This window comes from Corylus avellana, chromosome 5 (assembly GCF_965113065.1).
Source record: "Corylus avellana chromosome 5, dhCorAvel1.hap1.2, whole genome shotgun sequence".
Lineage (NCBI taxonomy): Eukaryota > Viridiplantae > Streptophyta > Magnoliopsida > Fagales > Betulaceae > Corylus > Corylus avellana.
Genome location: NC_142494.1, coordinates 5,241,002 through 5,251,802, shown reverse-complemented (window position 1 = coordinate 5,251,802; position 10,801 = coordinate 5,241,002). Strand labels below are relative to the sequence as shown.

General features: G+C 37.3%; 2 protein-coding genes and 1 pseudogene across 2 annotated transcripts; 2 read left to right on the top strand and 1 right to left on the bottom strand.

The window, feature by feature from the left end:
• Nucleotides 1–29: 29 nt before the first annotated feature.
• Nucleotides 30–1,065, bottom strand: LOC148585268 (uncharacterized). Its single transcript, XM_088516690.1, has 3 exons — nucleotides 993–1,065; nucleotides 769–909; nucleotides 30–664 (listed from the first exon to the last, which is right to left on the bottom strand). The coding sequence occupies exons 1-3, from the start codon at nucleotides 1,063–1,065 to the stop codon at nucleotides 30–32; spliced, it is 849 nt and encodes a 282-aa protein (XP_088372816.1).
• An 84-nt stretch (nucleotides 1,066–1,149) lies between these two features.
• On the top strand, nucleotides 1,150–5,010 carry LOC132183204 (G-type lectin S-receptor-like serine/threonine-protein kinase At4g03230; annotated as a pseudogene).
• A 1,497-nt stretch (nucleotides 5,011–6,507) lies between these two features.
• On the top strand, nucleotides 6,508–10,801 carry LOC148585267 (uncharacterized). The gene is made up of 7 exons (XM_088516689.1): nucleotides 6,508–6,773; nucleotides 6,913–7,590; nucleotides 7,626–8,314; nucleotides 8,997–9,166; nucleotides 9,251–9,523; nucleotides 9,575–9,934; nucleotides 10,001–10,801. The coding sequence occupies exons 1-7, from the start codon at nucleotides 6,508–6,510 to the stop codon at nucleotides 10,799–10,801; spliced, it is 3,237 nt and encodes a 1,078-aa protein (XP_088372815.1).

The window sequence follows — 10,801 nt, the reverse complement described above, 5'->3', positions numbered from 1 at the left end:
TCACTTTGCTTGTAACAGATTTGTCCAAGCTAGTGAAGTCTTTCTAAATTGGCTGTCATGTGATTACTGCATCCACCATCCATATACCAAACATTTGGTGTACCTTCTTTAGCAGAATAACAAGCAAGAAACAAACTTTCTATTTCATCTTTCTCTTTTTCCTTAGCAAAGTTTGCTTGTTTTTCTTTGAGCCTACAATACCTCTCTATGTGGCCATAATTCTTACAATAATAACATTGAGGCTTACGGTAAGAATTTTCACCTTCATCACCAGTTTTTCTTCCATTGTGATAGTGGTAGTTGTTACTTGAACGTCCACCACCTCTTCTACCTCTTCTTCCACGAAAGAAATGGCCTCCATGCCCTCTTGTGGTTGAACCCTTGCCTGCAAATTCACTATTGCCACTACTTGTTTTGCCTTTAGAAAACTGCAATTTAGTATGAAATGCATTTTCTATAGAATTTTCTTCGTATCTTTTCATCCTGTCTTCATGAGATTGCAATGAACCAAATAATTCATCAACCTTTAGCACACTTAAATCCTCAGATTCTTCTATAGCAACCGGCACATGATCATACTTCTTAGGCATACTTCTCAATAGTTTTTCAACAACTTTCTGATCAGATAAATTTTCACCAAATTTTCTGATTTGATTCACAACGTCTAGCATATTAGAGAAATAATCATAGACTCACCTTCTTTCATCATCGAACTTTCAAAATTTCTGCGAAGAGTTTGAAGTTTGATGGTCGATACCTTGGGATTACCTTGATACCCATTCTGTAATGCATCCCAAGCATCCTTCGACTTTGTTGCAGCAGCAATTTGAGGAAAGATGGATTCAACCACAGCTTGTTGAATGAAAAACAACGCCTTGGCATCTTTCTTCCGAAGTTCTTTGAGTGTGTCTACGGAAATACTAGTTTCTGAATAACCTTTCTCTACTAAATCCCATAGGTCTTGGGAAAATAAAGAGTCTTCATCTTTGTACTCCAAATGTCATATCCAGCTCCTTGAAAGAGTGGGAGTGATGGCTGTGAAGGGTTAACACTGTTGCTTGCCATGAATCTAGCTTTGATACCAGATGTTGGAAATAAAATAAAAAAGATAGAAGTACAAACAATAGTCTTCTCTCTACAACTGTTAGGATGAGAGAAGTAAAACAAAGTGAGAACATATATATTCTGGATAAAACTGATATGATAATTCATTAAAATAAAACATTTAAATAGACTACAATTAAACCACTTACACCTAAAAACAAGGATCCACTTTAACTACTACTAGAATAACATGAAGTCTTAAGTAACTAAACTCCTAGACTTAAGGACTCAACGTGCATACAATTAAGATAATGCTGAAACAAATAACAAGCTATTAAATAGGAACCACTAACCCACTACTCAACAAACAAGCTAAGTAATAGGAACGCATTTTGCATTATCTCTAACAGATTATTGGAGAAGTTGGATGTCAGGCAACTTCTTGAGCTCAAATGAAATGCCCAATTTCCCCAATGCCGTAGCCAACTTATTATGAAATAAAAGCAACTGCTTCAGTCGTACCGCTTATGTGATAAGTGTTCTCAAGTATCAGAAGGGTAGTGATGAATTATGACGGGGAATTACAGTTTCTGAACTGGGATGCGGGAACCTGAAATTGGTCTTGATATGGGGGGAGACGGAAGACGAATGTAGCATTTACAATGCTTGTGGGAAATTCGGTGTCTGCAATATTAACAATAGGTTGGTTTGCAAATGTTTGCCCGGGTTCCAGCCTACTTACCCAAGCCACTGGGATTCTGGAGATTTTTTGGGTGGGTGCGCTAGAAATGCACATCAACTGACAACAGCGACATGTTCTTGAGCTTAAAGATGATGAAAGTGGGCAACCCAGACTCTAATTCCAAGGTAGAAAATGAAACAGAATGCAGAAAAGAGTAATGCCTTCAGCACAGCAAGTGCCAGGCTTATTCATATGATACTACTGGGACCGACATCTGCTGGATTTGGAATTCGGATCTAAGTAATCTTCAAGAGGAGTACACTAATGGTGGTCATAACCTCTTTGTCCGAGTCGCAAAATCTGTTATAGGTACTCCTTTACACATTAATTCAGTAGCTGAATTCCATCCATAGATACTGATCTGGCTAATTTAGTAAAGACATGTTAAAAAGGAAGTGATAAGCCACCTCTGCTGGTATGGATTTTTAAGATCCTAGCACTAAAATCGATCTTTTTACCCTCAAAATCCATAGTTCTGTTTAATTTTGTTGGTCAATTTAAAAAATTAACTTTGTTTGTATATCATTATGGGGGACTTGGAAGGAGGAGTCCCACATTAAAAATAATAAAAAATAAATAAAAAAAGAAGAAAGAATTAAGATGGTATATATAAAGCTCAACTCACACTAAGTTACTGCTTTAAAGCAAGCAATAATTTAGTGCATGCACTAGTATTTACGCTCTAGTAGGGTGAGAGACAAATTAATAATTTCTTAAAGAAAGCGACTCAGCAACACACTTTACGAGAACATTTTATTTTCCTGTTTTCTATTTTTGTTTTTACATACAACAAGGGCTAAGGCTCATTTTTAATGTTTAATTATGATTCCAAATTTTATACTTTTGCAGAACCTACTGTTAGAAATTGTGAGCCTTCTGGCACAAACATGATCGCCTATCCGCTGAGCATTGGACCAAATTGTGGTGACCCCATATACTACAGTTTCTACTGCAACACCTCCTCGGGCCAGGTTAGGTTCAAGGCACCCAGTGGCACTTATCGTGTTGCTAATATTACTCCAAGTACACAAAAAATTTTCATCCAAATCAAACATGCAAAAAATATTTATGATAGAAATTTAGGAGAGGAAATCTGCAACTCAATCAATAATTGCCATTTAATGCTACCATTGGCAACTTTAGTTCTAAAGTTGGAGTAGAAATCATTTGGGTGCCCCCGCAAAAGCCAACCTGTACTTTATTAACAGACTGCAAGGACTGGCCAAATTCAATTTGCAATATAACAAGCGATGGAAAGAGGAGGTGCCTTTGTAAACAAAACTTCCAATGGAATGGCTCCACTTTAAATTGTAATGAAGGTGAAATATATCTATTAAATTTTATTTATTATCATTTTAATATAGCTATTGGAGCTTGTTCAATTTCACAAATATAATGGGTGTCCTGTTTCTTTCTTATAGAAGGTAATCTTCCTCGGAGGTTAAAAGAGCCTTCAAAAAGAAAGAAGCGGCTGCTTCTGAGTGTTGTGGTACCTCTAATTGTAGGTGTGTTTGCTCTCACATGTACCATTACTTCTGTATATGTATGGAGAAGAAAGATGGCCAAGGAAGAAGGTAAAGGCCTCGCTTTTCATAATGCACACTCTGCACAATCTAAACTTTTGTCTCTTTGAATCCAAATAAAACTATTTATCCTTACAAATCATTATCATGTAACTAATATATATATGGTTGTCTTCTGAACTTAGAAATTAGAAGAAGTGACAGAACAAATCAAGCACTTCGTTCATTAGACAGTGAAAAACATGCCAAAGATTTAATAGAGTCGTGTCAATTTAGAGAAGAAGATGAGAAAGGCATAGATGTACCTTATTTTGATTTGGAAAGCATTCTAGCAGCTACAGATAGCTTCTCAGATGCAAACAAGCTTGGAGAGGGGGGCTATGCACCTGTTTACAAGGTAATTTGTACTAAATTAATTGGTATTTAATCCTCATGTAAACTAGTTTCTTGTTAGTGGTAATATGGGTAGTATGGTGTCTCAGGGCATATTTCTAGGAGGTCAAGAAATTGCAGTAAAGAGGCTCTCAAATGTCTTGGGACAAGGCTTACAAGAATTTAGAAATGAGGTGGTATTGATTGGAAAACTTCAACATAGAAATCTTGTTAGACTTCAGGTATATTGCGTAAAAGGATATGAAAAGATTTTGCTCTATTAGTACATGCCCAACAAAAGCTTGGACTCATTTATATTTGGTTGTTCTCTAAATTGAATCCTAATCTCTTACGGTGCTTGATGTATATTTCGTTTGAGTAAAAATTGACTTATTACTGTTGCTAAAATTGTTCTCTTGAATGACAAATGGAAACTTTCCAAGATCAAAAGCTAAGCATGTCTTTGGACTAGGAAACGCACTTCAAAATCATTTTCGGAATAGCTCGTGGGCTAGTTTATCTTCATCATGATTCCGGATTGAGGATCATCCATAGGGGTTTGAAAACTAGCAACATTCTTTTAGACAAGGAGTTGGACCCCAAAATATCTGACTTTGGCTTGGCAATGATGATTGAAGGCAAAGAAACCGGGTCAAACACAACTAGACTAGCTGGAACTTAGTAAGTTTATGGTAGATAATGTAATTGTGAAAGCTAATTCAACCCTAACTCTATTTAGACACAAAAATGTACAAGTGCCTAACTTATAATTTGATAAACATTATAATGCAATGGCTATATGTCTCCGGAGAATGCACTAGATGGAATGTTCTTAGTCAAATCATATGTTTTTAGCTTTGGTGTAGTTTTACTTGAGATTATAAGTGGAAAAAAGAATTATTTATCCGAACTAGACATGAGCCTTATAGGTTATGTGAGTATTTTAATTTCTATAGTCATTACTTTTTTGGGTCATTCTATATCCCATAAAAATTTTGATTTTTTAAATTGTCTCGAGCATGGAGATTGTGGATAGAAAACAAGGTGCTAAATTTAATGGACCAACTCTACGTGAAGTTTGCAATGTAGATCAATTCGTGAATTTGTGTAAACGTTGGACTCTTATGCATACAAGAAGACCCAAATGACCGACCCACCATATCAACTGTTGTTACCATGCTTGGCAGTGAAATTACAACAGTTCCAACTTCGAAAGGGCTAGTTTTTGTTCAAAGGAGAGGTCATTCCAGCACAGCCAGTTCTTCTACTAAACCGGACACATATACATAATCATATACAGGATCAACTAGCAGTTTAGGAGGAACATGATAATGCATGATACCAATGCAAGTTCTTGTGAGTTGTTCTTTACTAGACTTACAAAGGTTCTGTTAATTCAGAGTTTTTGAATTGGCTGGATTCGTGTGAACAAAATACTTATGTTTAATTTGCTTATTTTAATGTGCAGTGTGCGAGATAGCAAAAATAAGTTAGATAGATGAATTACACAGTGATTTGTCTGAAGGCTCATTTGCACTACGTCCAGACGAGAAGAATGAAATTTTTCCAGAAAGCTTCGTTTGAAGCCCCGTCTACACCACCGTTCGGACGAGATAGCTATGCAAGAAAACCCAAAAGCTTCGTCTGAAGCCTCGTCTGCATCACCGTCCGGACGAGATAGCTATGCAAGAAAACCCGAGAGCTTCGTCTGAAGTCTCGTCTGCTGTACCGTCCGGACGCAATAGATATGAAAGAAACCCGAGAGCTTCGTCTGAATCCACGTCTGTATTACCGTCCGGATGCGCCGCTCCAGAGAACTAGAGTTAGCGTCTTTAACCTAGCTTCGTCCGAACGGTCAGTCATGTCGTTCGGACGTCTAGTGAGTTGCATGTAAATTCTATGTAGAAACTAGTTCTCGTCCGGACGAGCTTACTACTTGTCCGGACACCTTGTAGCAGATAAGGTTGTTAGCATTTGAATTTGTATTTTAGTTGGACTAGGAGTCCATGGTCTATATATTTGAAACTATGCATAGAGGTATATGCACGATTTCTAATTAGGTTTTAAGATATTTTGGGCTAAGAAAGGAGTTGAAGAAATCGAAGTCAACCGGAGTTCCGGTGAAGGGAGATCACGTAGAACGAACAATCTAGATGTTCTGGAAGGATTACTGCAGTAGCAGATAAGTGGGTCGCTTATCTGGTATACTTGAATGTCAAGTGCATAGGTTATGTAGGTCTTCGACATTAAGATATTTCTTGTTATTCTACTGATTTAGTTGATTTCCTGGGTTTGGCTACTCCGAAAAGGTTTTACATTTAGAACGTTGTCTAAATGGTTTCCTCTTCGTAAACAAATCTTTGTGTTTCCTGATTGTTGATTTATTTCATCACATGATTGTTTAATTTGGAGTCTATTAGTTTTTCAATTGGTATCAGAGCGGGTTCACTTGTTTGGATTTATTTCCTAAGTGTGATCCTAGACTCCTCATAAAATGTCTCATACTATTGCACCAAATTCTCTTCCCATTTTTTAAGGATCAAATTATTCTTTTTGGAAAATCCATATGAAAGTATATCTCAAATCCGTAGATGTTTGGCACATTGTTGAAACTGGATGGACTCCTTCGGTTAAAGCATTTGCTGAATGGACTACGAATGAAAAGAGTGACTCTTCTGAAATGACAAAGCTTTAAATTCCATATTCACATCTATCTCCATCGAAGAATTCTCAGGAATTTCTCGATGTGTGATAGCTAAAGAAGCATGGGAAACATTGGAAATTACTCATGAAGGAACTCAAGTCGTTAAAGCTTCAAAACTTCAGATGTTGGTTTCAAAATTTGAAGAGATTAGGATGCAAAAGGATGAGACATTTGATGACTTTTATTCTAAGCTTAGCGTCATTAGAAACAATACTATAAATTTAGAGAAGAAAATGTCTGATGCTAAAATAATCAAGAAAATTTTGAGATCTCTACCTGCTAAGTTTATTCCCCAGATTGCTGGCATACAACAGAGTAAAGATCTAGAAAAAATGAGAGTAGAGGAACTTGTAGGTTCACTACAAACCTTTGAGCTTTTGTTACCCCGGTCAAAAACCTCAAAAAAATGTTGCTCTCAAGATCAAAACTCCTAAAGAAAAATCTAGGGATTCATTCAATGAGGATTCAGGAGATGATGAAAAAATTGCCTTGATTGTTAGGAAGTTTTGAAAATTTTTCAAACCTAGATTTGAGAATTTTAAAGGTAGGGATCATAAAAAACCTATGAATGCTAGACATGAAGGTAGAGAAAACTCCCAAGACAGAAATGTCTTTGATCAGAAAGACAAAGTTCCTCGTGGTCGTAAGTGTCATGAGTGTGGAGGTATTGGTCATATCCGTACTGATTGTGGGAATTTGAAAAAGTTAAAAGGTAAGGCATTTAATGTGACTCAAAGTGATGAGTCAGATAATGATGACTCTGAAGAAGATAAAGAAGAAAATGTTAACTACTTAGCCTTTACTGCTTCATACGATAATCAGTCATATACCTCAGGTGTGCAAGATGTTTCTGAATATGAATCTGATAATGAGTATGATCTACAAACTGCTTATAATCAAATGTTTCAGGAGTTTAATAATCTGAGTCAACTGAATAAAAAGAATGTGAAGAGACTGAAAGAAGTAGAGACAGAGAATGAAAACTTAATTGAAAAAATTAGGTTCCTAGAAAAAGAGTTGAATGAGTCAAAAAGTCACCTTAACAAATTTTCAAGTGTTAAACTTGATAAGATGTTACATGATCAAAAATCTTCAAATGATAGGTTTGGATTAGGTTTTGAGAAGTTTGTACCTTCGAAATCAAATGTTCCTTCTACTTCAAAAATTATGTTTGTTAAACCCAAGATGAAAGAAGTAGATACTGAGTTTGGTGTTTACCTAAAGATGTGTCTCTGGATAGGAAGAGAAAAGTTCAGCTCAAAATTCCTCAAAAGAAAGTGTCTGAATCTAAGTTCATTCCCACCTGTCATTACTGTGGAATCATTGGACATACTCGTCCAAACTGTTTTCAGCTTAGAGCAAGACAACCATGGTCCACACAAAATGCTCCTAGGAAAGATGAACCTGGGATTGGCAAACAATTGCTGGTGTTAACTGCTCAAGTAAAACTTATCAGTGAAAAATTAGCTACTCTATCTAATTGTTCTGCTTTGAAAAATTTTCCTCTCACAACTGATAAAGTTCAGAAAAATCAAGTTTGGGTTAAAAAAAAAGATAATCTATGTCTGGTTGTTCATACTGCCTTAAGTGTGCTTAATTCATGTTTGTGGTATTTGGATAGTGCATGTTCTAGACATATGACAGGTGACAAGACATTGTTCAAGGAGCTCAAAGAAGGCAGAAGTGGAAACATTACCTATGGGGATGGCAGTAAGTCTAAGGTAATAGGTCAAGGGATTGTGGAAATTCCTGGTGTACCTTCTCCTCAAGACGTGCTATATGTGGAAGGGCTCAAAGCAAATCTTCTGAGTATCAGTCAATTTTGTAACAATGATCTTGTAGTACAATTCTCAAAGAAAGAATGTAGCATATTCGATGCTCAAGGAAAATGGTTAATGGGAGGAGATCGAACATCTGATAATTGCTATGGTATCTCTCCAACCATTCAGACTAAATGTCACAAACTTTCTCTAGACATTGGAGAATTGTGGCATTAGCGGTTGGGACATTTGAATTATCATGATCTAGTTAAGATAGCTAAGAAAGAAGCTATTAATGATTTACCCAACTATCTGGAGAAAGGAAAATGTGGACCATGTCAGCTAGGTAAGCAAACAAGAAATCCACATAAGAAAACCTCGGATATTTGTACATCCAGAAACTAGGAACTTCTTCACATGGATCTTATGGGTCCAACACGGACAGCCAGCTTGGGAGGAAAGAAATACATTCTAGTGATTGTGGATGATTACTCACGATACACCTGGATCAGTTTACTTAAAGAGAAATCAGAAGCCTTTAATCAAGCCATTATGTTGTTTAAAAGGATACAAGTTGAACAAGACTGCTCTATACGAGAATTAGAAGCGATCATGGCAGAGAGTTTGAAAATTCCAGTTTTGAAGAATTCTGTAAAAATTTCAGAATTAAACAGGAGTTTTCTTCTCCTATTACTCCGCAACAGAATGGGGTCGTTGAGCGAAAAAATAGAGTGATTCAAGAAATGGCTCGGGTCATGATCCACTCTAAACAATTAGCTCAACATTTCTGGGGAGAAGCAGTCACACAGCATGTCATATTATAAATCGTGTGTTTCTCCGCCCCACAACAGACAAAACTCCATATGAACTTTGGAGAGGGAAGAAGCCAATAGTGAAGTACTTCCGGGTGTTTGTGAGCAAGTGCTATATTCTCCGTGATAGAGAAAGCCTGGGGAAGTTTGAAGCCAAGAGTGATGTAGGGATTTTTCTTGGATACTCCACCACTAGTAGAGCTAGTCGAGTATACAATACCAGGACAAAAGTGGTTATGGAATCGATTAACGTTGTAATTGATGATGAATCGATCACTGATTAAACTGAGGAGGAGCAAGCTGAAGTTAATAATCAAGGACATGGCATCTCTGAAGACATTCCTGATATTAATGACACCACTGGATCATATACATCTGTAGATATTAGGCACTCACCTCAAGTTAAAGAAGTTAGAGAAACATCTCAAACTGAAGAAGTTAGAGAAACACCTCAGTCCCCACATCCGGATATCATAACCAAAGAACCTTCCTCTTGGGTTAAGCTCAATCATCCTCCAGAAAATTTGTTGGGCATTGTTAATGAAGGTAAACAACTGAGAAACAGGGTAGTTAATCAAATGTCATATTCCTGCTATTTATCTTAACTGGAACCCAAGAAAGTTACTGAAGCACTTGAAGATGAAAGCTGGGTAACTGCCATTCATGACGAGCTGAACCAATTCACCCGAAATGATGTATGGATTCTGGTACCAAGGCCAACAGATCACAATGTCATTGGCACAAAATGGATTTTCAAGAACAAATCTGATGAGCATGGTACTGTGGTGCGCAATAAGGCTCAACTAGTAGCTCAAGGATATACTCAAGTTGAAGGAGTTGATTTTGATGAAACCTTTGCTCCTGTTGCAAGGTTGGAATCCATTAGAATTCTGCTAAGTATTTCCTGTCATCTCAAGATTAAATTGTATCAGATGGATGTCAAAAGTGCATTTTTGAACGGAATTCTCCAGGAAGAAGTATATGTAGAGCAACCTAAAGGCTTTCAAGATCATTAATTTCCTCATCATGTCTATAAACTCAAGAAAGCTCTTTATGGACTCAAGCAAGCCCCGCGAGCATGGTATGAACGGCTCACTACATATCTTCTCAATCAAGGTTTCATCCGAAGACAGGCTGATCGGACCTTATTCATCCGGAGAAAAGGTGAGCACAAGCTAATTGCGCAGATCTATGTTGACGACATCATTTTCGGTGCCACGATTGACGCTCAGGCACACACTTTCTCTGAGGAAATGAAGAAAGAATTTGAAATGAGTTTGATTGAGGAGTTGACTTACTTTTTGGGATTTCAGATTAAGCAATCCAGCAAAGGTATTTATGTCTCACAAATCAAGTATGCTAATGATCTGGACAAAAGATTTGGCATGAATGGCAAAAGTCATGCTCGCACTCCTATGAGTACAAGTGTCAAGCTAAGTACTGATTTGTTTGGAAAATCCGTTGATCAAACAATGTATCGAAGCATGATTGGGAGCCTCCTCTATCTCACAATCAGCAGACCCGATCTATCATTCAGTGTTGGGGTATGTGCAAGATTTCAAGCCAACCCAAAGGAATCTCACATGATAGTAGTCAAACGTATACTCCGATATGTAAATGCAACTGCTAACTTTGGTGTTTGTTTTTCTAGAGATACAAATCTAGAACTTGCAGGTTACTCCGACGCAGACTGGGCTGGAAATGCGGATGATCGAAAAAGCACCTCTGGCGGATGCTTTTATGTCGGCACGAATATGGTGGCATGGATGAGCAAGAAACAAAATTCAATCGCTTTATCCACTGCCAAGGCAGAATACATAGCTGCAGGGGGATGCTGCACATAG

Excerpts from the sequence above, each read along its gene's own strand:
- LOC148585268 (XM_088516690.1), bottom strand. The coding sequence starts at position 1,065 with ATGGCAAGCAACAGTGTTAACCCTTCACAGCCATCACTCCCACTCTTT. Across the intron at positions 910-992 it reads AGCTGGATATGACATTTGGA|ACACACTCAAAGAACTTCGG; the intron begins GTACAAAGATGA and ends GTATTTCCGTAG. Across the intron at positions 665-768 it reads ATTACAGAATGGGTATCAAG|ACGTTGTGAATCAAATCAGA; the intron begins GTAATCCCAAGG and ends CTAATATGCTAG.
- LOC148585267 (XM_088516689.1), top strand. The coding sequence starts at position 6,508 with ATGTTGGTTTCAAAATTTGAAGAGATTAGGATGCAAAAGGATGAGACA. Across the intron at positions 9,167-9,250 it reads CCACTAGTAGAGCTAGTCGA|GAGCAAGCTGAAGTTAATAA; the intron begins GTATACAATACC and ends TAAACTGAGGAG. Across the intron at positions 9,935-10,000 it reads ACGGAATTCTCCAGGAAGAA|AAAGCTCTTTATGGACTCAA; the intron begins GTATATGTAGAG and ends TATAAACTCAAG.